This window comes from Lepisosteus platostomus, chromosome 14, assembly GCF_059453375.1.
Source record: "Lepisosteus platostomus isolate fLepPlt1 chromosome 14, fLepPlt1.hap1, whole genome shotgun sequence".
Classification (NCBI taxonomy): domain Eukaryota; kingdom Metazoa; phylum Chordata; class Actinopteri; order Semionotiformes; family Lepisosteidae; genus Lepisosteus; species Lepisosteus platostomus.
In genome coordinates, this window is record NC_142624.1 from 439,371 (window position 1) to 465,640 (window position 26,270).

At 57.6% G+C, this 26,270-nt stretch overlaps 2 protein-coding genes and 1 long non-coding RNA gene across 8 annotated transcripts; 1 reads left to right on the top strand and 2 right to left on the bottom strand.

Annotated features, from left to right (window-relative positions):
- Positions 1–204: 204 nt before the first annotated feature.
- On the bottom strand, positions 205–11,505 carry cd9r (CD9 molecule related). Of its 2 annotated transcripts, XM_088607127.1 has the most exons (9): positions 11,279–11,505; positions 7,615–7,717; positions 7,132–7,229; positions 6,570–6,644; positions 6,379–6,483; positions 6,164–6,256; positions 5,112–5,195; positions 4,526–4,694; positions 205–527 (listed from the first exon to the last, which is right to left on the bottom strand). In XM_088607127.1, exons 1-8 carry the CDS (start codon positions 11,342–11,344, stop codon positions 4,545–4,547), a joined length of 774 nt encoding a protein of 257 aa, XP_088463253.1. In that variant the 5' UTR covers positions 11,345–11,505; the 3' UTR covers positions 205–527; positions 4,526–4,544. The 2 variants fall into 2 exon arrangements, with proteins under 2 accessions (XP_088463253.1, XP_088463254.1); XM_088607128.1 differs by lacking the exon at positions 4,526–4,694.
- A 130-nt stretch (positions 11,506–11,635) lies between these two features.
- LOC148648520 (uncharacterized) lies at positions 11,636–16,282 on the top strand. The gene is made up of 2 exons (XR_015926535.1): positions 11,636–11,982; positions 15,923–16,282. It is a non-coding gene; the product is annotated as an uncharacterized LOC148648520 (long non-coding RNA).
- LOC148648521 (uncharacterized) lies at positions 15,846–25,926 on the bottom strand. 5 transcript variants are annotated; one of them, XM_088606947.1, is made up of 17 exons: positions 25,208–25,926; positions 24,596–24,730; positions 24,406–24,524; positions 23,352–23,505; positions 23,150–23,268; positions 22,161–22,353; positions 21,758–21,882; positions 21,438–21,687; positions 20,506–20,627; positions 19,959–20,429; positions 19,781–19,878; positions 19,008–19,135; positions 18,207–18,387; positions 17,922–18,063; positions 17,622–17,697; positions 16,349–16,448; positions 15,846–15,943 (listed from the first exon to the last, which is right to left on the bottom strand). In XM_088606947.1, the coding sequence occupies exons 1-17, from the start codon at positions 25,716–25,718 to the stop codon at positions 15,919–15,921; spliced, it is 2,949 nt and encodes a 982-aa protein (XP_088463073.1). In that variant the 5' UTR covers positions 25,719–25,926; the 3' UTR covers positions 15,846–15,918. The 5 variants fall into 5 exon arrangements, with proteins under 5 accessions (XP_088463073.1, XP_088463072.1, XP_088463071.1 ...); XM_088606946.1 differs by having other exon boundaries at positions 17,622–18,063; positions 19,959–20,131; positions 20,207–20,429; positions 25,208–25,925; XM_088606945.1 differs by having other exon boundaries at positions 17,622–18,063.
- Between the last annotated feature and the right edge of the window lie 344 nt (positions 25,927–26,270).

Here is a 26,270-nt window from a genome sequence, read left to right on the forward strand (position 1 = left end):
GGGCTCTTTCATGATGTGAGATGACAATGCACCACTGTGAACATGTGGACAGTCTGGATTCTGGGCTTCCAGCAGTATGATTGACCTGTTACTGGATCAGTCCTGTGATGTCCAGCTCCTGCAGGACTGGTGAGTCAAAGGTAGCCTGACAGAGCTCTGTGCTGGAGGGCAGGAAGAGGAGAAGTGAATAGAGCCCAGGCCGCATCACCATTTTCTGACTTTATTTCAACGTGCGTAGAAAAACATTGCAGTACAGCAAGCGTGGTTACAGTGAAGGGACTGGTGCTCCTGAGCTGCACCTGACCTCCCCTCCCAGTGAGGGTGGGATGACCACAGCTGCAGTGCCCCCTGGAGGCTGGGTGAGCTCTGGCCCTGCAAGGGGAGGCAGGACAGGAGCTGGTGCTAGAGGCTTGTCACTTGCAGAAGCAGGAAGACTAATAGACCATACTGGAGCTGTAAAGAATGGGGATGGGCTGGACCTTCTTTATTGCAGAGGACAGGATAAGACTACACACCAAGGCACAGACCTGCAGGGAGAGAAGGGGATTAATACACACTGCTGGACACTGACACTGCACTGAGAGAGAGAGGGGTTAATACACACACTCCTCCTGCACACTACTGTACACTGACACTGCACTGAGAGAGACAGGGGTTAATACACACACTCCTCCTGCACACTACTGTACACTGACACTGCACTGAGAGAGAGAGGGGTTAATACACACACTCCTCCTGCACACTACTGTACACTGACACTGCACTGAGAGAGAGGGGTTAATATACACACACTCCTCCTGCACACTACTGTACACTGACACTGCACTGAGAGAGAGAGAGGGGTTAATACACACACACTCCTCCTGCACACTACTGTACACTGACACTGCACTGAGAGAGAGAGAGGGGTTAATACACACACTCCTCCTGCACACTACTGTACACTGACACTGCACTGAGAGAGAGAGAGGGGTTAATACACACACTCCTCCTGCACACTACTGTACACTGACACTGCACTGAGAGAGAGGGGTTAATACACACACTCCTCCTGCACACTACTGTACACTGACACTGCACTGAGAGAGAGAGAGAGGGGTTAATACACACACTCCTCCTGCACACTACTGTACACTGACACTGCACTGAGAGAGAGAGAGGGGTTAATACACACACTCCTCCTGCACACTACTGTACACTGACACTGCACTGAGAGAGAGGGGTTAATACACACACTCCTCCTGCACACTACTGTACACTGACACTGCACTGAGAGAGAAGGGGGTTAATACACACACTCCTCCTGCACACTACTGTACACTGACACTGCACTGAGAGAGAGGGGTTAATACACACACTCCTCCTGCACACTACTGTACACTGACACTGCACTGAGAGAGAGAGAGAGGGGTTAATACACACACTCCTCCTGCACACTACTGTACACTGACACTGCACTGAGAGAGAGAGAGGGGTTAATACACACACTCCTCCTGCACACTACTGTACACTGACACTGCACTGAGAGAGAGAGGGGTTAATACACACACTCCTCCTGCACACTACTGTACACTGACACTGCACTGAGAGAGACAGAGGGGTTAATACACACACTCCTCCTGCACACTACTGTACACTGACACTGCACTGAGAGAGAGAGGGGTTAATACACACACTCCTCCTGCACACTACTGTACACTGACACTGCACTGAGAGAGAGGGGTTAATACACACACTCCTCCTGCACACTACTGTACACTGACACTGCACTGAGAGAGAGAGAGGGGTTAATACACACACTCCTCCTGCACACTACTGTACACTGACACTGCACTGAGAGAGAGAGAGGGGTTAATACACACACTCCTCCTGCACACTACTGTACACTAACACTGCACTGAGAGAGAGAGGGGTTAATACACACACTCCTCCTGCACACTACTGTACACTGACACTGCACTGAGAGAGAGAGGGATTAATACACACACTCCTCCTGCACACTACTGTACACTGACACTGCACTGAGAGAGAAGGGGGTTAATACACACACTCCTCCTGCACACTACTGTACACTGACACTGCACTGAGAGAGAGAGAGGGGTTAATACACACACTCCTCCTGCACACTACTGTACACTGACACTGCACTGAGAGAGAAGGGGGTTAATACACACACTCCTCCTGCACACTACTGTACACTGACACTGCACTGAGAGAGAGAGAGGGGTTAATACACACACTCCTCCTGCACACTACTGTACACTGACACTGCACTGAGAGAGAGAGGGGTTAATACACACACTCCTCCTGCACACTACTGTACACTGACACTGCACTGAGAGAGAGAGAGGGGTTAATACACACACTCCTCCTGCACACTACTGTACACTGACACTGCACTGAGAGAGAGAGGGGTTAATACACACACTCCTCCTGCACACTACTGTACACTGACACTGCACTGAGAGAGAGGGGTTAATACACACACTCCTCCTGCACACTACTGTACACTGACACTGCACTGAGAGAGAGAGAGAGGGGTTAATACACACACTCCTCCTGCACACTACTGTACACTGACACTGCACTGAGAGAGAGAGAGGGGTTAATACACACACTCCTCCTGCACACTACTGTACACTGACACTGCACTGAGAGAGAGGGGTTAATACACACACTCCTCCTGCACACTACTGTACACTGACACTGCACTGAGAGAGAAGGGGGTTAATACACACACTCCTCCTGCACACTACTGTACACTGACACTGCACTGAGAGAGAGGGGTTAATACACACACTCCTCCTGCACACTACTGTACACTGACACTGCACTGAGAGAGACAGAGGGGTTAATACACACACTCCTCCTGCACACTACTGTACACTGACACTGCACTGAGAGAGAGAGAGGGGTTAATACACACACTCCTCCTGCACACTACTGTACACTGACACTGCACTGAGAGAGAGAGAGGGGTTAATACACACACTCCTCCTGCACACAACTGTACACTGACACTGCACTGAGAGAGAGAGGGGTTAATACACACACTCCTCCTGCACACTACTGTACACTGACACTGCACTGAGAGAGACAGAGGGGTTAATACACACACTCCTCCTGCACACTACTGTACACTGACACTGCACTGAGAGAGAGAGGGGTTAATACACACACTCCTCCTGCACACTACTGTACACTGACACTGCACTGAGAGAGAGGGGTTAATACACACACTCCTCCTGCACACTACTGTACACTGACACTGCACTGAGAGAGAGAGAGGGGTTAATACACACACTCCTCCTGCACACTACTGTACACTGACACTGCACTGAGAGAGAGAGAGGGGTTAATACACACACTCCTCCTGCACACTACTGTACACTAACACTGCACTGAGAGAGAGAGGGGTTAATACACACACTCCTCCTGCACACTACTGTACACTGACACTGCACTGAGAGAGAGAGGGATTAATACACACACTCCTCCTGCACACTACTGTACACTGACACTGCACTGAGAGAGAGAGGGGTTAATACACACACTCCTCCTGCACACTACTGTACACTGACACTGCACTGAGAGAGAAGGGGGTTAATACACACACTCCTCCTGCACACTACTGTACACTGACACTGCACTGAGAGAGAGAGAGGGGTTAATACACACACTCCTCCTGCACACTACTGTACACTGACACTGCACTGAGAGAGAGAGGGGTTAATACACACACTCCTCCTGCACACTACTGTACACTGACACTGCACTGAGAGAGAGAGAGGGGTTAATACACACACTCCTCCTGCACACTACTGTACACTGACACTGCACTGAGAGAGAGAGAGAGGGGTTAATACACACACTCCTCCTGCACACTACTGTACACTGACACTGCACTGAGAGAGAGAGAGGGGTTAATACACACACTCCTCCTGCACACTACTGTACACTGACACTGCACTGAGAGAGAGGGGTTAATACACACACTCCTCCTGCACACTACTGTACACTGACACTGCACTGAGAGAGAGAGGGGTTAATACACACACTCCTCCTGCACACTACTGTACACTGACACTGCACTGAGAGAGAGGGGTTAATACACACACTCCTCCTGCACACTACTGTACACTGACACTGCACTGAGAGAGAGGGGTTAATACACACACTCCTCCTGCACACTACTGTACACTGACACTGCACTGAGAGAGAGAGGGGTTAATACACATACTACTGTGTATTGAGAGAGAAGCAGCGTCAGAGATTGGGTTTCCCAGATGTGTCCTGCAGGACCCAGAGGCCTTGTCAGCACTCGTGGTGCTACCAGCTGACTTTTCACTGCACCAGAGGGACAGGTCAGAGGTCACACCTGGCTGCCACACCAGGTGACAAACCAGCTGTCCGGAGCTGTGGGCTGTAACTGTGAAGAGTCACGAGTCCCACCGGCCTCTGCAGCTCACCAAGCCCACCCGCGCGCCCGCACAGAGACGGGACAGGACAGGGAGCGCGCGTGTACCTAGCGTGCGACAGCCAGGCTAGTAGAGCAGGGCGGCCGGGCCGGGGGGGGGCGACAGGGGGGCGGGCTGCAGTGTCACAGAGCTGTTCTCTAGGATCAGGTACTGCGGACCCTGGTGAGTCCGCTTGATCTGTCTGGACAGAACCGAGCTGCACAGCAGAGCTAGAACCTGAAAACACAAATACACACACTGACTGAGGACACCACACAGAGACACAACTCTACACACACACCCTGTGGAGGGGGTGGGGACAGGACGTGGAGAGGGTGGGGACAGGACGTGGAGGGGGTGGGGACTGGACGTGGAGAGGGTGGGGAGAGGACGTGGAGAGGGTGGGGACAGGACGTGGAGGGGGTGGGGAGAGGGTGGGGACAGGACGTGGAGGGGGTGGGGAGAGGGTGGGGACAGGACGTGGAGGGGGTGGGGACTGGACGTGGAGGGGGTGGGGACTGGACGTGGAGGGGGTGGGGACTGGACGTGAAGGGGGTGGGGACTGTGTGGAGGGGGTGGGGAGGGGTCAGAGAGGCTGTGGACGGGTCAGAGAGGCTGTGGACGGGTCAGGGGGGATGCGGCCCCCTGTCTCACCATGAGCAAGGCCAGTCCCACGAAGCAGCCCAGGACCACTGGAGCTCTGGAGTTGAACACATCAACAATGACAGCAGGGCAGGACTGCAGAGAGACAGGAAACCTGTGTCAGTGTGTCAGTGAGAACGTCATGACGCTATAACACAGAGCCACAGAGCAGCACCGAGCCACTGAGGAGCACAGCACCATCCCACAGAGCCACAGACCACAGACCCCCACACACCCACAGCACCACACACCCACAGACCCCCACAGAGCCACAGACCCCCACAGACCCCCACAGAGCACCACAGACCCCCACAGAGCGCCACAGAGCCCCACAGAGCCACAGACCCCCACAGAGCACCACAGACCCCCACAGAGCCACAGACCCCCACAGACCCACAGATCCCCACAGACCCCCACAGAGCACCACAGACCCCCACACACCCACAGAGCACCACAGTGCCACAGACCCCCACAGAGCACCACAGAGCACCACAGAGCACCACAGAGCACCACACACCCACAGCACCACAGAGCCACAGAGCCCCACAGAGCCACAGAGCACCACAGACCCCCACACACCCACAGCACCACACACCCACAGAGCACCACAGAGCACCACAGAGCCCCACAGAGCCCCACAGACCCACAGCACCACACACCCACAGAGCGCCACAGACCCCCACAGACCCCCACAGAGCGCCACAGAGCCCCACAGACCCCCACAGAGCGCCACAGACCCCCACAGAGCCCCACACCCACAGAGCGCCACAGACCCCCACAGAGCCCCACACCCACAGAGCGCCACAGACCCCCACAGAGCCCCACAGACCCCCACAGAGCGCCACAGACCCCCACAGAGCCCCACACCCACAGAGCGCCACAGACCCCCACAGAGCCCCACACCCACAGAGCGCCACAGACCCCCACAGAGCCCCACACCCACAGAGTGCCACAGACCCCCACAGAGCGCCACAGACCCACACAGAGGGCCACAGACCCCCACAGAGGGCCACAGACCCCCACAGAGCCCCACAGAGCCCCACAGAGCCCGCAGGCGGACTCACAGGCATGACCAGTGTCTGCAGCAGGCCAGCGGGGGGACAGGTCTCTCTGACGAAGGGCTCCAGGATGCCGCCCCCGATCCCACAGCAGTCCAGCTGCGCGTGAGAGGAGGACAGAGTGAGACACGACAGAGACACGACAGAGACACGACAGAGACACGAGTCGCTCAGTGTGAGCAGGCCAGCCCCGTGATCCCCGTGAGGAGTGGTGTTCCTACCGCGTTGTGGAAGATCTTGAGGGTGACGGCCAAGCTGGGGTCCCCCCCCTTGTTCACGTACTGGGCGTAGATGGTGGCGTAGAACTCGGCCAGCTGCTTGCCCACCTGACACACAGAAGCACAGGTGAGCCAGGTGAGCCAGCTGAGCCAGGTGAGCCAGCTGAGCCGAGGACTCAGACCCTCTCTCTCACCTCGTCACTGTTCACAAAGGCCAGCACCCCCGCCGTGATCTCGGCCAAGATCAGCACTGTCAGCAGACCGGAGAACTGTAAACAGACAGGAGAGAGAGAGAGACGGGTCACACACACACACAGCCAGGCGAGAGGGAGAGAGAGACGGGTCACACACACACACACAGCCAGGCGAGAGGGAGAGAGAGACGGGTCACACACACACACACAGCCAGGCGAGAGAGAGAGACGGGTCACACACACACACACACAGCCAGGCGAGAGGGAGAGAGAGACGGGTCACACACACACACACACACACACACACACACACACACGCCAGGCGAGAGGGAGAGAGAGACGGGTCACACACACACACACACACACACAGCCAGGCGAGAGGGAGAGAGAGACGGGTCACACACACACACACAGCCAGGCGAGAGGGAGAGAGAGACGGGTCACACACACACACACAGCCAGGCGAGAGGGAGAGAGAGACGGGTCACACACACACACACACAGCCAGGCGAGAGGGAGAGAGAGAGTTCAGACAGTCTCCATCCTGTCCTCGGTGACTCACCACTCCCAGTGCACAGCGAGACTCACTGCAGGCTCCACAGTCCCCGAACAGAGCTACCAGCAACATCAGAGTCCCTGTCACCATCAGCACTGTCACCCCTGAGGACAGCGGGAGAGAGCACAGCAACCTCACTGTCAGAGCACTGAACCCCAACACTGAGCACAGTGACCTCACTGACAGAGCACTGAACCCCAACACTGAGCACAGTGACCTCACTGACAGAGCACTGAACCCCAACACTGGGCACAGTGACCTCACTGACAGAGCACTGAACCCCAACATTGGGCGCAGCGACCTCACTGACAGAGCACTGAACCCCAACACTGGGCACATGATTGTGCATGTGAGTGTGATAGAGGGTGTGGGTGTGATTATGTATGATTATGTGAGGGTGGTACCGTGTGTGAGAGTGTGTTGGCGTGTGTGTGAGTGTGACACGAGCTTGTGATTGTGTGTGTGTCAGGTCGCAGTACTGTACGTTACCAATGACGAACTGCTGTGTGTTCAGGTCGATATCGAAGAACCCGCGTGTCTCCGAGCCGAACCTCAGCCACAGGCCGAGACCCAGCATGGCGAAGCCCACGATCTGCAGAGACAGAAAGGTGAAAGGTTAAAGACACGACACGCCCTCCACTCTCTCACCCATACTCCCCAGCACCCCGACATTACTGACTACTCCCTCACACAGCCCTCAGCACAGACACAGGGCACAGACACAGGGCACAGACACAGGGCACAGACACAGCCCTCAGCACAAACAGAGGGCACCACACAGCCCTCAGCACAGACACAGGGCATCACACAGCCCTCAGCACAGACACAGGGCACCGACACAGCCCTCAGCACAGACACAGGGCACCACACAGCCCTCAGCACAGACACAGGGCACCACACAGCCCTCAGTACAGACACATGGCACCACACAGCCCTCAGCACAGACACAGGGAACAGACACAGGGCACCACACAGCCCTCAGCACAGACACAGGGCACCGACACAGGGCACCACACAGCCCTCAGCACAGACACAGGGCATCACACAGCCCTCAGCACAGACACAGGGCACCGACACAGCCCTCAGCACAGACACAGGGCACCACACAGCCCTCAGCACAGACACAGGGCACAGACACAGGGCACCACACAGCCCTCAGCACAGACACAGGGCACCGACACAGCCCTCAGCACAGACACAGGGCACCACACAGCCCTCAGCACAGACACAGGGCACCACACAGCCCTCAGCACAGACACAGGGCACAGACACAGCCCTCAGCACAGACACAGGGCACAGACACAGGGCACCACACAGCCCTCAGCACAGACACAGGGCACAGACACAGGGCACCACACAGCCCTCAGCACAGACACAGGGCACCGACACAGGGCACCGACACAAACAGAGGGCACCACACAGCCCTCAGCACAGACACAGGGCACAGACACAGGGCACCGACACAGCCCTCAGCACAAACAGAGGGCACCACACAGCCCTCAGCACAGACACAGGGCATCACACAGCCCTCAGCACAGACACAGGGCACCGACACAGCCCTCAGTACAGACACAGGGCACAGACACAGGGCACCACACAGCCCTCAGCACAGACACAGGGCACAGACACAGCCCTCACCACAGACACAGGGCACCACACAGCCCTCAGCACAAACAGAGGGCATCACACAGCCCTCAGCACAGACACAGGGCACCACACAGCCCTCAGCACAGACACAGGGCACCACACAGCCCTCAGTACAGACACATGGCACCACACAGCCCTCAGCACAGACACAGGGCACAGACACAGGGCACCACACAGCCCTCAGCACAGACACAGGGCACCGACACAGGGCACCACAGAGCCCTCAGTACAGACACAGGGCACCACACAGCCCTCAGCACGGACACAGGGCACAGACACAGGGCACAGACACAGGGCACCACACAGCCCTCAGCACGGACACAGGGCACAGACACAGGGCACAGACACAGCCCTCAGCACAGACACAGGGCACCACACAGCCCTCAGCACAGACACAGGGCATCACACAGCCCTCAGCACAGACACAGGGCACCGACACAGCCCTCAGCACAGACACAGGGCACCACACAGCCCTCAGCACAGACACAGGGCACCACACAGCCCTCAGTACAGACACATGGCACCACACAGCCCTCAGCACAGACACAGGGAACAGACACAGGGCACCACACAGCCCTCAGCACAGACACAGGGCACCGACACAGGGCACCACACAGCCCTCAGCACAGACACAGGGCATCACACAGCCCTCAGCACAGACACAGGGCACCGACACAGCCCTCAGCACAGACACAGGGCACCACACAGCCCTCAGCACAGACACAGGGCACAGACACAGGGCACCACACAGCCCTCAGCACAGACACAGGGCACCGACACAGCCCTCAGCACAGACACAGGGCACCACACAGCCCTCAGCACAGACACAGGGCACCACACAGCCCTCAGCACAGACACAGGGCACAGACACAGCCCTCAGCACAGACACAGGGCACAGACACAGGGCACCACACAGCCCTCAGCACAGACACAGGGCACAGACACAGGGCACCACACAGCCCTCAGCACAGACACAGGGCACCGACACAGGGCACCGACACAAACAGAGGGCACCACACAGCCCTCAGCACAGACACAGGGCACAGACACAGGGCACCGACACAGCCCTCAGCACAAACAGAGGGCACCACACAGCCCTCAGCACAGACACAGGGCATCACACAGCCCTCAGCACAGACACAGGGCACCGACACAGCCCTCAGTACAGACACAGGGCACAGACACAGGGCACCACACAGCCCTCAGCACAGACACAGGGCACAGACACAGCCCTCACCACAGACACAGGGCACCACACAGCCCTCAGCACAAACAGAGGGCATCACACAGCCCTCAGCACAGACACAGGGCACCACACAGCCCTCAGCACAGACACAGGGCACCACACAGCCCTCAGTACAGACACATGGCACCACACAGCCCTCAGCACAGACACAGGGCACAGACACAGGGCACCACACAGCCCTCAGCACAGACACAGGGCACCGACACAGGGCACCACAGAGCCCTCAGTACAGACACAGGGCACCACACAGCCCTCAGCACGGACACAGGGCACAGACACAGGGCACAGACACAGGGCACCACACAGCCCTCAGCACGGACACAGGGCACAGACACAGGGCACAGACACAGCCCTCAGCACAGACACAGGGCACCACACAGCCCTCAGCACAGACACAGGACACCGACACAGGGCACCACAGAGCCCTCAGTACAGACACAGGGCACCACACAGCCCTCAGCACAGACACAGGGCACCGACACAGCCCTCAGCACAGACACAGGGCACCGACACAGCCCTCACCACAGACACAGGGCACCACACAGCCCTCAGCACAGACTCAGGGCACAGACACAGGGCACAGACACAGCCCCGAGCACAGACACAGGGCACCACAGAGCCCAGCACGTCTGGACCGAGCCAGGGGGTCAGTGGGCACCAGCGCGTCTGGACCGAGCCCAGCGCAGTGGGCACCAGCGCGTCTGGACCGAGCCCAGCGCAGTGGGCACCAGCGCGTCTGGGCCGAGCCGGGGGTCACTGGGCACCAGCGCGTCTGGACCGAGCCGGGGGTCACTGGGCACCAGCGCGTCCAGTGGTGTTTGGACCGGTATCTAATGAAATCGCGGTAACCCTGGGCAAAACCGAGCCCGGCCGCGGCGGCGGCGATTTCTGAGGAAACGAAACTTTGAGGGTAAAACGAAACTTTGAGGGAAAAACGAAACTAACTCGCCGAAGCCAGCCCACAGCCCGTCCACGCCCACGCCTCGGCTGACACGGGCGGGCCGTTGCGACCAGCCGTCCCCTCGCGGGTGTCCAGCCCAGCTACGCCCGGCTGGACCCTCGGAACCAGAGCCAGGCCCCGGCCGCGTGGGGGCAAGGCTGCGGAAAGGGGCGTGGAACGGACACGCGAATCCACCGCGAGCTGGAAGAGCAGAAATCTGGGTTGTTTTTCCACGGAAAGACGGACACGAGCGGCCCGGTCCGCAGAGCGGAGCCTCCGGGTCCAGCCGCCCCCAGCGCGGACACCGCCAGCCCACCTACCGCGAAGAAGATGTTGAAGATGATGAGGATGACCTTACAGCAGTAGCCGCAGCCGTCCAGAGCCATGGCGCAGATCGCTAACTGACCAAAGACCACAAGAACGCAAAGGTGAGCGGCTGATTCCGGGGACACGGTCCGTCGCTGTCCTGAGTGGGCACACAGCACCGCGCGAGAGAAGGGCACAGGGAGCGCGGGGGCAGGTGAGCCCCGCCGCCCCGCGACAGCGCTTATAAGCGCAGCCCGGCCGCCGCCATGGCAACCGCGGCCACCAATCAGCAGCGGCCGCAGCCCCCTCTGCCTGAAACACGACGCCCCGCCCCCCGCGGCTCTTCCCAAAACACCCGCGCCTCACGGTCCCCCCTCTCTCCCAGCGCGACGCCCTCAAACTCAGGGTCCCCCAAACACCCGCACACCCTCCGGCACCAGGAGTCGTCGCAGCTCGTTGAAGCCCCCGGGGCGCAGGGGGGGCACCGCGCTGCTGCTCGGGGGGTATAATGAACCAGCTGATCCAGAGGGCCCTGGGGCAACAGAAAAGGGGAACCCCCCGCGGAGCCTCACTAAGCCCTAGTCACCCTAACGGCCGGCTAGAGGAGCAGACCTCCTGCTTCCCCTCCGCCCCACCAGAGCCCGCAGGCGCTCGCAACCGCACTGAACTCCGGGGGGGGAGGAGAGGAGCCGACAACAGCCAGCGAGAGAAACTGCAGGTAACCACAACCAGGATGTGACTGTTTCAAGCGCTACTGCACTGAGGAAACAGCTTATACACACACTCCTCCTGCACACTGACACTGCACTGAGAGAGAGAGGGGTTAATACACACACTCCTCCTGCACACTACTGTACACTGACACTGCACTGAGAGAGAGAGAGGTTAATACACACACTCCTCCTGCACACTACTGTACACTGACACTGCACTGAGAGAGAGAGGGGTTAATACACACACTCCTCCTGCACACTACTGTACACTGACACTGCACTGAGAGAGAGAGAGGTTAATACACACACTCCTCCTGCACACTACTGTACACTGACACTGCACTGAGAGAGAGAGGGGTTAATACACACACTCCTCCTGCACACTACTGTACACTGACACTGCACTGAGAGAGAGAGGGGTTAATACACACACTCCTCCTGCACACTACTGTACACTGACACTGCACTGAGAGAGAGAGGGGTTAATACACACACTCCTCCTGCACACTACTGTACACTGACACTGACACTGCACTGAGAGAGAGAGAGAGACCACAGAACAGGGGCTGCAGCAGAACCTGGCACTGCTGGAGCAGTACTGTCAGACCTGGGCACTGACAGTCAATCTGGACAAGACCAGAGTTATGGTTTTCCAGAAGAAAGCCAGACCTCAGGGAAACAGGTACAAATTCACACTGAACAACAACACATTGGAGCACACATCCAGCTACACATATCTCGGTCTCACCATCAGCTCTTCCGGGAGTTTTGACCTGGCAGTGAAGGCACTGAGGGAGAAGGCACTCAGGGCTTTCTACGCAATAAGAAGGAGGCTCTTCAACATCAACCCACCAACAAGAATCTGGCTCCAAATATTTGAAAGTGTAATCCAACCCATTGCCCTATACGGCAGTGTAGTTTGGGGTCCCCTCACAGACCAGGATTACACCCAATGGGACAAACACCCCACAGAAACTCTGCACATGGAGATCTGTAGAAACATCCTCCGTGTGCAGAGAAAAACTCCTAACAACGGGTGCAGGGCCGAATTAGGCCAGTACCCACTATTGATAAACATACAGAAGAGAGTATTAAAGTATTGGCTACACCTAAAAAACAGTGACCAAAATTCCTACCACCACAAAGCCCTGCTCAGCCAAGAGCTGAGCCCAAAACAGAGCCCCCTGAGCCAGCTGGTCCTGAGGCTCACCGACCTGAGCCACACCAACACTAACCAGCCTCAGGACAGCACTGCTAGAGCACCACAACCCAGACTCAACCACATCACAGCACAGATCAAACAGCAATATCTCACACACTGGGACACACACACACAAACACAACATAAACTGGAATGCTACAGAACCTTAAACAGACAATACACACTAGCTGAATATTTGACCAAAATAAAAAATAACAAACAGAAACAGACCCTGACGAAGTACAGGCTCAGTGACCACAACCTGGCCATAGAAACTGGGCGACACAGGCAGACCTGGCTGCCCAGAGAGGACAGGCTGTGCTCCCACTGCCAGCAGGGAGAAATAGAGACAGAGGTGCACTTCCTACTGCACTGTGACAGATACTCTGGGATTAGAGAAACATTCTTCCCGAAATTCAGAAATCTAATCCCAGAGTTCCCACACCTGCCAAAACCACAACAGGTCCCAATCCTACTGGGAGAGGGAGGAGGGAACTCAGTTGATCTGGCAGCCCAGTATGTGATCTCCTGTCACAGCCTGAGGAACAGTGAGTCCGTCTCCCAATAATGCTCCAGCCGCCTACAGTATATGTCGATATTATATAATATGTCTTTGTTGTAAATGTCTGTAGATTTTACTTTACTTCTATTTTTTGTTTTGTTCTATGTTCATTGTATTATTTTTATTTGCTTTGGCAACACTGATTGTACCCATCGGTCATGCTAATAAAGCACCTTGAATTGAAAAAGAAAGAAAAAGAAAGAAAGAAAGGTTAATACACACACTCCTCCTGCACACTACTGTACACTGACACTGCACTGAGAGAGAGAGGGGTTAATACACACACTCCTCCTGCACACTACTGTACACTGACACTGCACTGAGAGAGAGAGGGGTTAATACACACACTCCTCCTGCACACTACTGTACACTGACACTGCACTGAGAGAGAGGGGTTAATACACACACTCCTCCTGCACACTACTGTACACTGACACTGCACTGAGAGAGAGAGGGGTTAATACACACACTCCTCCTGCACACTACTGTACACTGACACTGCACTGAGAGAGAGAGAGGGGTTAATACACACACTCCTCCTGCACACTACTGTACACTGACACTGCACTGAGAGAGAGAGGGGTTAATACACACACTCCTCCTGCACACTACTGTACACTGACACTGCACTGAGAGAGAGAGGGGTTAATACACACACTCCTCCTGCACACTACTGTACACTGACACTGCACTGAGAGAGAGGGGTTAATACACACACTCCTCCTGCACACTACTGTACACTGACACTGCACTGAGCGAGACAGAGGGGTTAATACACACACTCCTCCTGCACACTACTGTACACTGACACTGCACTGAGCGAGACAGAGGGGTTAATACACACACTCCTCCTGCACACTACTGTACACTGACACTGCACTGAGAGAGAGAGGGGTTAATACACACACTCCTCCTGCACACTACTGTACACTGACACTGCACTGAGAGAGAGAGAGGGGTTAATACACACACTCCTCCTGCACACTACTGTACACTGACACTGCACTGAGAGAGAGAGGGGTTAATACACACACTCCTCCTGCACACTACTGTACACTGACACTGCACTGAGAGAGAGAGAGGGGTTAATACACACAGTCCTCCTGCACACTACTGTACACTGACACTGCACTGAGAGAGAGAGAGGGGTTAATACACACACTCCTCCTGCACACTACTGTACACTGACACTGCACTGAGAGAGAGGGGTTAATACACACACTCCTCCTGCACACTACTGTACACTGACACTGCACTGAGAGAGAGAGGGGTTAATACACACACTCCTTCTGCACACTACTGTACACTGACACTGCACTGAGAGAGAGAGGGGTTAATACACACACTCCTCCTGCACACTACTGTACACTGACACTGCACTGAGAGAGAGAGGGGTTAATACACACACTCCTCCTGCACACTACTGTACACTGACACTGCACTGAGAGAGAGGGGTTAATACACACACTCCTCCTGCACACTACTGTACACTGACACTGCACTGAGAGAGAGAGGGGTTAATACACACACTCCTCCTGCACACTACTGTACACTGACACTGCACTGAGAGAGAGAGAGGGGTTAATACACACACTCCTCCTGCACACTACTGTACACTGACACTGCACTGAGAGAGAGAGGGGTTAATACACACACTCCTCCTGCACACTACTGTACACTGACACTGCACTGAGAGAGAGGGGTTAATACACACACTCCTCCTGTACACTACTGTACACTGACACTGCACTGAGAGAGAGAGGGGTTAATACACACACTCCTCCTGCACACTACTGTACACTGACACTGCACTGAGAGAGAGAGGGGTTAATACACACACTCCTCCTGCACACTACTGTACACTGACACTGCACTGAGAGACAGAGGGGTTAATACACACACTCCTCCTGCACACTACTGTACACTGACACTGCACTGAGAGACAGAGGGGTTAATACACACACTCCTCCTGCACACTACTGTGGTGGAGGGGAGTCCCCATTACCTGTAAAGTGCTTTGAGTGGAGTGTCCAGAAAAGTGCTATACAAGTGTGAGCAATTATTATAATTATTACTGTACACTGACACTGCACAGAGACAGTAACTCCTGTTTCTCAAGATTCTTTATTGCAACATCATACAATCATGTTGTAGAGATTCTTGGCATCTCTTCCCAAATCAGAACTGCTGGGATCCTGTTGAACTGCAAAGAGAGAAGAGCTTGAGTGAGTGAGGATAGGAGGCACAGCAGCACAGAGAGAGAGAGAGAGAATCACAACGGGTCCCAATCCTACTGGGAGAGGGAGGAGAGAACTCAACTGAACTGGCAACCCAGTATGTGATCTCCTGTCCCAGCCTGAGGAACAGTGAGCCTGTCTCCCAATAATGCTCCATCTGTCTACAGTAGATGTAATACATTTTACATCTTTGTTGTAAATGTCTGTAGATTTTATTTTTGGTTTTATTTTCATGTGAATTTTTATTTGCCTTGGCAACACTGATTGTACCCATCGGTCAAGCTAATAAAGCCCCTTGAATTGAATTGCGAGAGACGACAGGAGGAGAGGAAGGCACAGTGGCTGAGAGAGATGATGAGCTGAAGACAGACCTGCCTGCACTGAGCTCTGGCCCATCGGCACCAGGTGCTGTAGAGCAGGGCACTGTGCCACAGCCTCCTCCTGCACCAGCTTGAGAGGGCCCAGGGATCTCTGAGGAGAGAGAGGAGGGAGAGGCTGGTATCTGTGCCCAGCGGGATCTCTGAGAGGGGAGCGAGCGAGAGAGAGGCTGGTATCTGTGCCCAGCGGGCAGCAGGATCTCTGAGAGGAGAGCGAGCGAGAGAGAGGCTGGTATCTGTGCCCAGCGGGCAGCAGGATCTCTGAGAGGAGAGCGAGCGAGAGAGAGAGGCTGGTATCTGTGCCCAGCGGGATCTCTGAGAGGAGAGCGAGCGAGAGAGAGGCTGGTATCTGTCCCCAGCGGGATCTCTGAGAGGAGAGCGAGCGAGAGAGAGGCTGGTATCTGTGCCCAGCAGGATCTCCGAGAGGAGAGCGAGCGAGAGAGAGGCTGGTATCTGTGCCCAGCGGGCAGCAGGATCTCTGAGAGGAGAGCGAGCGAGAGAGAGGCTGGTATTTGTGCCCAGCGGGATCTCTGAGAGGAGAGCGAGCGAGAGAGAGGCTGGTATCTGTGCCCAGCGGGCAGCAGGATCTCTGAGTGGAGAGCGAGCGAGAGAGAGGCTGGTATCTGTGCCCAGCGGGCAGCAGGATCTCTGAGTGGAGAGCGAGCGAGAGAGAGGCTGGTATCTGTGCCCAGCGGGATCTCTGAGAGGAGAGTGAGCGAGAGAGAGGCTGGTATCTGTGCCCAGCAGGATCTCTGAGAGGAGAGCGAGCGAGAGAGAGGCTGGTATCTGTGCCCAGCGGGCAGCAGGATCTCTGAGTGGAGAGCGAGCGAGAGAGAGGCTGGTATCTGTGCCCAGCGGGATCTCTGAGTGGAGAGCGAGCGAGAGAGAGGCTGGTATCTGTGCCCAGCGGGATCTCTGAGTGGAGAGCGAGCGAGAGAGAGGCTGGTATCTGTGCCCAGCGGGATCTCTGAGTGGAGAGCGAGCGAGAGAGAGGCTGGTATCTGTGCCCAGCGGGATCTCTGAGAGGAGAGTGAGCGAGAGAGAGGCTGGTATCTGTGCCCAGCGGGCAGCAGGATCTCTGAGTGGAGAGCGAGCGAGAGAGAGGCTGGTATCTGTGCCCAGCGGGATCTCTGAGAGGAGAGTGAGCGAAAGAGAGGCTGGTATCTGTGCCCAGCGGGCAGCAGGATCTCTGAGAGGAGAGCAAGCGAGGGAGAGGCTGGTATCTGTGCCCAGCGGGCAGCAGGGCACAGCACTGGGGGGTACTCACTGTGCCTCTGGAAGCAGCCCTCCACACAGGGCCCCTGGCTGGGGGAGCAGACCTCCGTGGAGCACATGAAGTAGATCTGGGGAGAGAAGGGGGATTAGGGGAGACCCCGAAGACGAGGGGCAGAGGGGTCCCCACATTTGCTGAAGAGAGCCGCAGCCACAGGCTCCACGAGCCCACCGGAGCTCTCGGGGGGCCGAGGGCAGGTCCACAGGCCCCTGCCCCTCCCGGGCCTGAGGGCCGAGTCCGGTGGGTCAGTGGACGTCCCAGGGCTGTGCCTGCAGCCGGGCGGGCGGTCCGAACCTCCTGGTCCTCCCCGGGCCTCAGCGCGTGACTCGGCACAAACTGGAAGGCGCGCACCAGGAAGCGGCGCCGCTGGCGGGTCGGGTCGGCCGGGCCGGGGTGCAGCACGGAGGTCTGGCCCACGTCCAGGGGGTTGGGACAGCTGGACAGAGGGGAGCACAGGGGTCACAGGGGCCAGAGAGGTCGAGGGTCACTGCTCTGAGCGCGGGTGAGGGCAGCAGGTACCCCCATCCCCAGCTCGAGAGCGAGGGGCGGCCCGCCGGCCCCCCAGGCCGAGACACTGACCCGTCGTAGATGAGCACCCAGGCGGCCTGCGCGGAGCGGGGGTAGGCCAGGCAGTAGTGCACCAGCAGCACCAGGCTGGGGTCAGGGGGCGACACGAGCCGCACCTCCAGGAACAGGGGGCGTCCCAGCAGGAGACTGAGGGGCCGGTGATACTGAGGGTAGAACTGAGTATAGTGTTCATCTGGAGAGAGAGAGGGGTTCATACACACACTGACTGGACACTCCAGTACATGAACACTGCACTGAGAGAGAGAGGGGTTCATACAGACACACTGACTGACACTCCAGTACATTAACACTGCACTGAGAGAGAGAGGGGTTCATACAGACACACTGACTGGACACTCCAGTACATGAACACTGCACTGAGAGAGAGAGGGGTTCATACACACACACTGACTGGACACTCCAGTACATTAACACTGCACTGAGAGAGAGAGAGGGGTTCATACACACACACTGACTGGACACTCCAGTACATTAACACTGCACTGAGAGAGAGAGGGGTTCATACAGACACACTGACTGGACACTCCAGTACATGAACACTGCACTGAGAGAGAGAGAGGGGTTAATACAAACACACTGACTGGACTGTCCAGTACATTAACCCTGCACTGAGAGAGAGAGGGGTTCATACAGACACACTGACTGGACACTCCACTACATGAACACTGCACTGAGAGAGAGAGGGGTTCATACAGACACACTGACTGGACACTCCAGTACATGAACACTGCACTGAGAGAGAGAGGGGTTCATACAGACACACTGACTGGACACTGAGAGAGAGAAGTTTACCAGTGGCAATGAGGAGCTGCACACCAAATTTCCCCTCAGCATGAAGTATGGGGGGCAGAAAAGGCATCTTCACCAGGAGTCCCACACTGGTCAGACTACCCTGTGCATAGCGGCACTCTACAAACAGCCTGGACATAGAGGGGTTAATACACACACTCCTGCACACTACTGTACACTGACACTGCACTGAGAGAGAGAGGGGTTAATACACACACTCCTGCACACTACTGTACACTGACACTGCACTGAGAGAGAGAGAGGGGTTAATACACACACTCCTCCTGCACACTACTGTACACTGACACTGCACTGAGAGAGAGAGGGGTTAATACACACACTCCTCCTGCACACTACTGTACACTGACACTGCACTGAGAGAGAGGGGTTAATACACACACTCCTCCTGCACACTACTGTACACTGACACTGCACTGAGAGAGAGAGAGGGGTTAATACACACACTCCTCCTGCACACTACTGTACACTGACACTGCACTGAGAGAGAGAGAGGGGTTAATACACACACTCCTCCTGCACACTACTGTACACTGACACTGCACTGAGAGAGAGAGGGGTTAATACACACACTCCTCCTGCACACTACTGTACACTGACACTGCACTGAGAGAGAGGGGTTAATACACACACTCCTCCTGCACACTACTGTACACTGACACTGCACTGAGAGAGAGAGGGGTTAATACACACACTCCTCCTGCACACTACTGTACACTGACACTGCACTGGGGGGGGGGGGGAGATGCACTTTGTACCTGAAAGGTAAGTCTCGGGTGATACGCCCATAGTTCTGACTCCTGGTCGTCATGGTGTTGGTGACCTCAGTCAGGTACACCAGTGTCTCCCCAACGACCTGCCGTCACACAGACAGACTGCCCGTCACAAAACCAGGCCGCCTGCGAGAGAGAGACGGGGCGCCCTTGCTGGACCTACAAAGGAGCGTGTCCCACAGCCAGAGAGGGGGACCCTGAAGACCGCGAAGTCGGGGGTGGAGACAAGGGGGCTGCAGGAAGGGTTCCCCGCAATCACCAGGCTGGTGGGGTCCAGGGGGGGCTCCGCCAGCGAGCGGGCCACGGAGAAGACGAAGTGACCGTCAGGGGTGCACTCTGCGGAGAGGAGGGGCGCGTGAGTGAGCGCCGCTGGGCCGCGGGGGGCGCGCCTGCAGAAAGGGGGGACCCTACCGTCCATGGGGTAGTAGCACCGGCCGGTGAGGGGCTCCACGCAGCAGCCCCTCCGCAGGCAGCCGGAGGGGGAGACGCCCCCTGCTCCACACTGCACCCGCTGGCCGGGCGGGGAACTGCAGCCCGGACTGGCAGGGGCAGGGCGGAGGGGGCAGGACAGCCGGCTGGCACCCCGCGCCCCGCTGGCAGCCACGTACAGCACCTCCAGCGTGTAGCGACCTGCCTGAGAGACAAGGGATGGGGTCACCCGCTCCCCGAGCCTGCCCTGGGGGGCAGCGGTCAGCGGTCAGCAAGCTCACCTCTCTCCGGACATGACAGGCGCTGTAAGGGACCCTCAGAGTGTTCCTGTCCCCTGCGCTGGTCACCTCGTACCCACACAGCCCTGCAGCCCCCAGTACCCCCACCTCCTCTCCAGAGGCACCTACAGCAACACAGGATAGACTGTCCAGTAGTGTGCAGGAGGAGTGTGTGTATTAACCCCTCTCTCTCTCAGTGCAGTGTCAGTGTACAGTAGTGTGCAGGAGGAGTGTGTGTATTAACCCCCCTCTCTCTCAGTGCAGTGTCAGTGTACAGTAGTGTGCAGGAGGAGTGTGTGTATTAACCCCTCTCTCTCTCAGTGCAGTGTCAGTGTACAGTAGTGTGCAGGAGGACTGTGTGTATTAACCCCCCTCTCTCTCAGTGCAGTGTCAGTGTACAGTAGTGTGCAGGAGGAGTGTGTGTATTAACCCCCCTCTCTCTCAGTGCAGTGTCAGTGTACAGTAGTGTGCAGGAGGAGTGTGTGTATTAACCCCCCTCTCTCTCAGTGCAGTGTCAGTGTACAGTAGTGTGCAGGAGGAGTGTGTGTATTAACCCCCCTCTCTCTCAGTGCAGTGTCAGTGTACAGTAGTGTGCAGGAGGAGTGTGTGTATTAACCCCTCTCTCTCTCAGTGCAGTGTCAGTGTACAGTAGTGTGCAGGAGGAGTGTGTGTATTAACCCCTCTCTCTCAGTGCAGTGTCAGTGTACAGTAGTGTGCAGGAGGAGTGTGTGTATTAACCCCTCTCTCTCTCAGTGCAGTGTCAGTGTACAGTAGTGTACAGGAGGAGTGTGTGTATTAACCCCTCTCTCTCTCTCAGTGCAGTGTCAGTGTACAGTAGTGTGCAGGAGGAGTGTGTGTATTAACCCCCCCCTCTCTCGGTGCAGTGTCAGTGTACAGGAGTGTTCAGTAGTGTGCAGTAGCTGGGCTCTACTCACTCCGCACTGCGATGCCCCTGACTGGCCCGCGGGGCAGGTCCACACTCAGATGCTGCTGCCCACAGGTGACCCTGGGCTGGAGTGGGGCAGGGAGCGGGTGGGGGGAAGGGCGGGGCCCAGGGTGGTCAGTGGTCCGAGGGGGTGTGGGGGGAGTCTGACCAGGAGCCACTGGGCACCGCAGGTCCAGCGTGCGCCAGCGCAGCAGGGCATCGTCGTGGAAACGGAGCGGGAGAGAGAGCAGGGATGGGGCCTGGGAGAGGACAGGGGTTACCGGGCTGTCCCGCGCACCGGGCCGGGCCGGGCCGGAGGCGCACACTGACCAGCGTCCGGGAGTCACAGCCGGGCAGGGGGGAGGAGAAGACCACCCCCCCCTCGTCTCCCCTCTTCACCTCGTAGGCGCAGAGTGGCGCCGCGCCCCCCACTGGCCGCCACGCGCCGCTGCGGTCTGCAAGAGCAGGACGGGCTCTTGTGGGCGAGGTCCTGACCCGGCCCAGCCCGACTCCCGGCCCGGCCCGGCGCCACCCGCCTCGCGGCTCACGGGTCAGACCCGGGCGTTCAGGGACCGCAGGGGCCCCAGTGACCGCCACAGGGGCCCCGTGACCACTGCGAGCTGGCCCCAGAGGTCAGGGGGAGAGGCACCCCGCCGCCTGCGTCCACCCACCCCAGGAGATACCGGGTGCGTGGTCACCGTCCAGGGGAGACCCTGGGGAGACGCGGACTCACCTCGGACCTGCAGCGAGTCGGGCCGGGCAGACGGCAGCACCGCCCACATCCTGGTCTTCCTGCAGAGGAGCGAGGGGGGCCGCGGCGGGGGGGCAGCTGTCCCAGGGGGAGGGGGAGCAGGGGGCAGAACAGCCGGGCAGGACAGAGTGACCTCCCTCTCACCCCAGAGCAGGGTCAGGGAGTACACCCCCCCCTGAGGAGAGGAGACACCCTGACTGAACACCCCAGTACATGAACACTGCACTGAGAGAGAGAGGGGTTCATACAGACACACTGACTGGACACTCCAGTACATGAACACTGCACTAAGAGAGAGAGGGGTTCATACAGACACACTGACTGGACACTCCAGTACATGAACACTGCACTGAGAGAGAGAGGGGTTCATACAGACACACTGACTGGACACTCCAGTACATTAACACTGCACTGAGAGAGAGGGGGGTTAATACAGACACACTGACTGGACACTCCAGTACATGAACACTGCACTGAGAGAGAGAGGGGTTAATACAGACACACTGACTGGACACTCCAGTACATGAACACTGCACTGAGAGAGAGAGGGGTTCATACAGACACACTGACTGGACACTCCAGTACATGAACACTGCACTGAGAGAGAGAGGGGTTCATACAGACACACTGACTGGACACTCCAGTACATGAACACTGCACTGAGAGAGAGAGGGGTTCATACAGACACACTGACTGGACACTCCAGTACATGAACACTGCACTGAGAGAGAGAGGGGTTCATACAGACACACTGACTGGACACTCCAGTACATGAACACTGCACTGAGAGAGAGAGGGGTTCATACAGACACACTGACTGGACACTCCAGTACATGAACACTGCACTGAGAGAGAGAGAGGGGTTCATACAGACACACTGACTGGACACTCCAGTACATGAACACTGCACTGAGAGAGAGAGGGGTTCATACACACACTGACTGGACACTCCAGACATCTCTCTACTGTACCTCTGACTTGACTCCACAGCCACTGTACGCCACAGTGAAGACCAGCCTGTCCTCACTCCTCCTCCAGCTGAACCCACAATGCACTGCAACTTCCTCCACCAACACCCACTGCCCCCTCACTGGAAGAGACAGAGGGGTCAGGGTCAGGGTCAGGGTCAGTGCCTGACTGCACACGACAACACAGGATGAAGGTGGGACTCACAGTGCACCCGGAGCTCCTGAACAGACAGCGCCTCCAGCTGGACACTCATCTCCGCAGGGCTACAGGAGATTGGAGGGGGCAGCAGGGGAAACACAGGGCAGGACATCAGGACAGGGCGCCCCTGCCAAAGCACTGGCAGCACATAGCGTCCACCCTGAGAGAGAGGGGTTAATACACACACTCCTCCTGCACACTACTGTACACTGACACTGAGCGAGAGAGGGGTTAATACACACACTCCTCCTGCACACTACTGTACACTGACACTGCCCTGAGCGAGAGAGGGGTTAATACACACACTCCTCCTGCACACTACTGTACACTGACACTGCCCTGAGAGAGAGAGGGGTTAATACACACACTCCTCCTGCACACTACTGTACACTGACACTGCCCTGAGAGAGAGAGGGGTTAATACACACACTCCTCCTGCACACTACTGTACACTGACACTGCCCTGAGAGAGAGAGGGGTTAATACACACACACTCCTCCTGCACACTACTGTACACTGACACTGCCCTGAGAGAGAGAGGGGTTAATACACACACTCCTCCTGCACACTACTGTACACTGACACTGCACTGAGAGAGAGAGGGGTTAATACACACACTCCTCCTGCACACTACTGTACACTGACACTGCACTGTGAGAGAGAGAGGGGTTAATACACACACTCCTCCTGCACACTACTGTACACTGAGAGAGAGGGGTTAATACACACACTCCTCCTGCACACTACTGTACACTGACACTGCACTGAGAGAGAGAGGGGTTAATACACACACTCCTCCTGCACACTACTGTACACTGACACTGCACTGAGAGAGAGAGGGGTTAATACACACACTTCTCCTGCACACTACTGTACACTGACACTGCACTGAGAGGGGGGGGGTGATACACACACTCCTCCTGCACACTACTGCACACTGACACTGCACTGAGAGGGGGGGGGTCACACACACACACACACACACACACACACACACACACACACACACACACACACACACACACACACAGCAGCTCAGCGCTGTACTCTGGGGACAGACCTGCTGGCTGGTGGCACAGCCAGTATACGGCACCGTGAGGACCAGCTCCCTCCAGGTTTTCCTCCAGCTCAGTCCACAGTGAGGGGGCAGCTGGGAGAGGGGGATGGGGGTGGCGCCCCCTGGGGGAGAGAGGGAGACGTTGCTGCCTTCTGCCTGCTGCACCCCCACAGCCGCCCCTCCCCTCGCTCACCGGGCGCCACGGCGATGTCGTCAGCGCGCCGCCCTCTCACGGTCAGCGTCATGCCGTCGGCCCCGCAGTGCACCCTGGGACCCCTGCGCAGCCACGAGCCCGGAGGGGGCCCCGACACCTCGCCCTGCGCCCCGCCTGCAGAGGGGACAGAACACAGGGAGACAGGGGCCACAGCCGCCCCCCGGGAGAGCAGCAGCAGGGCGCATGGGGCTCCTCTCGCCCCGGTGCGGAACATCGAGGGGTGACGTCCCAGGGGGCCCCGTGTCCCGAGACAGACGGCACCGGCGTCCTGGGACCTCAGGGGACGAGCAATTCACACAGGGGAGCGCCTGCTCTACACCAAGGGCGGTGGGAGTGTGGAACAGGTCAAGCACGTGTGCAGGCGACTTCTCTGAAGAGGCTGGATGATTTTCTCACCTCCTTTAGCTCTTAATCTCCTTCATCACCAAACGAGCTGGACAATATACTATTAATATACTCTTACACATATACTGTTAATATACAGCTCACAAACACCCCCTCTCACAGCACACAGCTCACAGACACCCCCTTCACCCCCACAGAGCCACAGACACCCGGCCCGGTCCCGGTTCGGCACTCACGCGCCCTGACCTGGGCTCGGCTCCCAGTGCGAGTCCGGCGCCGGCTGCCTGCTGCCGGACATCCAGTCCGGGTCCCGGGAGCCCAGCGGCTGGTCCATCAGGACCGAGCCCGGGCTGGGAGAGGGACGGCGCCCGGCTTCCAGAATCCGCCCGGGCTCGGTCCCGTGTGCCGGGGCGGGGACGGGTTGCCCGGGCCGGGCCGTCTCCCGCACGGAGTCCACTCGCATCAGCGTGGACGCGTCTCCCCCCGCGTCCAGCCTCTCGCCCACGCCGGGCCAGCGGGAGGCGCGGGCCCCGTACCCCGGGGGGTCCGGGGGCTCGTCGGAGCGGTCGTAGTCGGGGTCCGTTTCCCCGTAGGCCTTCAGGAAGTCGGAACCAGTGAGGCGGCCCCGCACGAGCCCCGTGCAGCTCCACGTGAGCACGATCAGAAAGCCGAGCTCGGCGCGTCTCCACACAGAAAGCATCGCCGCGCACAGCACAGCACAGCACAGTCCTCCTGCGGGCCTGCGGGCGGCCGCCATATACCCTCGGCCGCCATCGCGGGACTCGCATTCCCACGCGTGTCCGAGCCCGCCCGGCGCGCGGCTCGATGAGGATGACGACACCCGCGGCGCGCGTGGACGGGTCTCGGCCCTTGAGCGCTTTTCAAAGGCCGACAGGTGACACGGAAGAGGAGACTTATTGCCCCTCCCCTCCAGCCCAGAGAGAAGCAGCAGGCAGGACACACGTGGAAACTGACAGGGAGTGAGAGCAGCAGCTCTACTGTACACAGAGAGGGGTTGGAGGGGGGAACGGGCGTTGAAGCCGATAAACTGGCTTCTCTCCAGACACAGCTGGATGAGCTCCTGCAGTGGGGACAGGAGGCTCTACTGTACACAGAGAGGGGTGGGAGGGGGGAACAAGCTGCCCAGCCGATTCCCTGGACGCCCCTCTTTCCCCCCTTCAGCAGGGCTGCGATCTGGGGCTCGTGCAGGGAGCTGTGCAGCAGCCCCTCGGCTCAGGGGGTGAGGACCTGCCCCGGCCTCATGCACTGACGAACTCAAACCCTCACTTCCAAACAACAACACACAGAG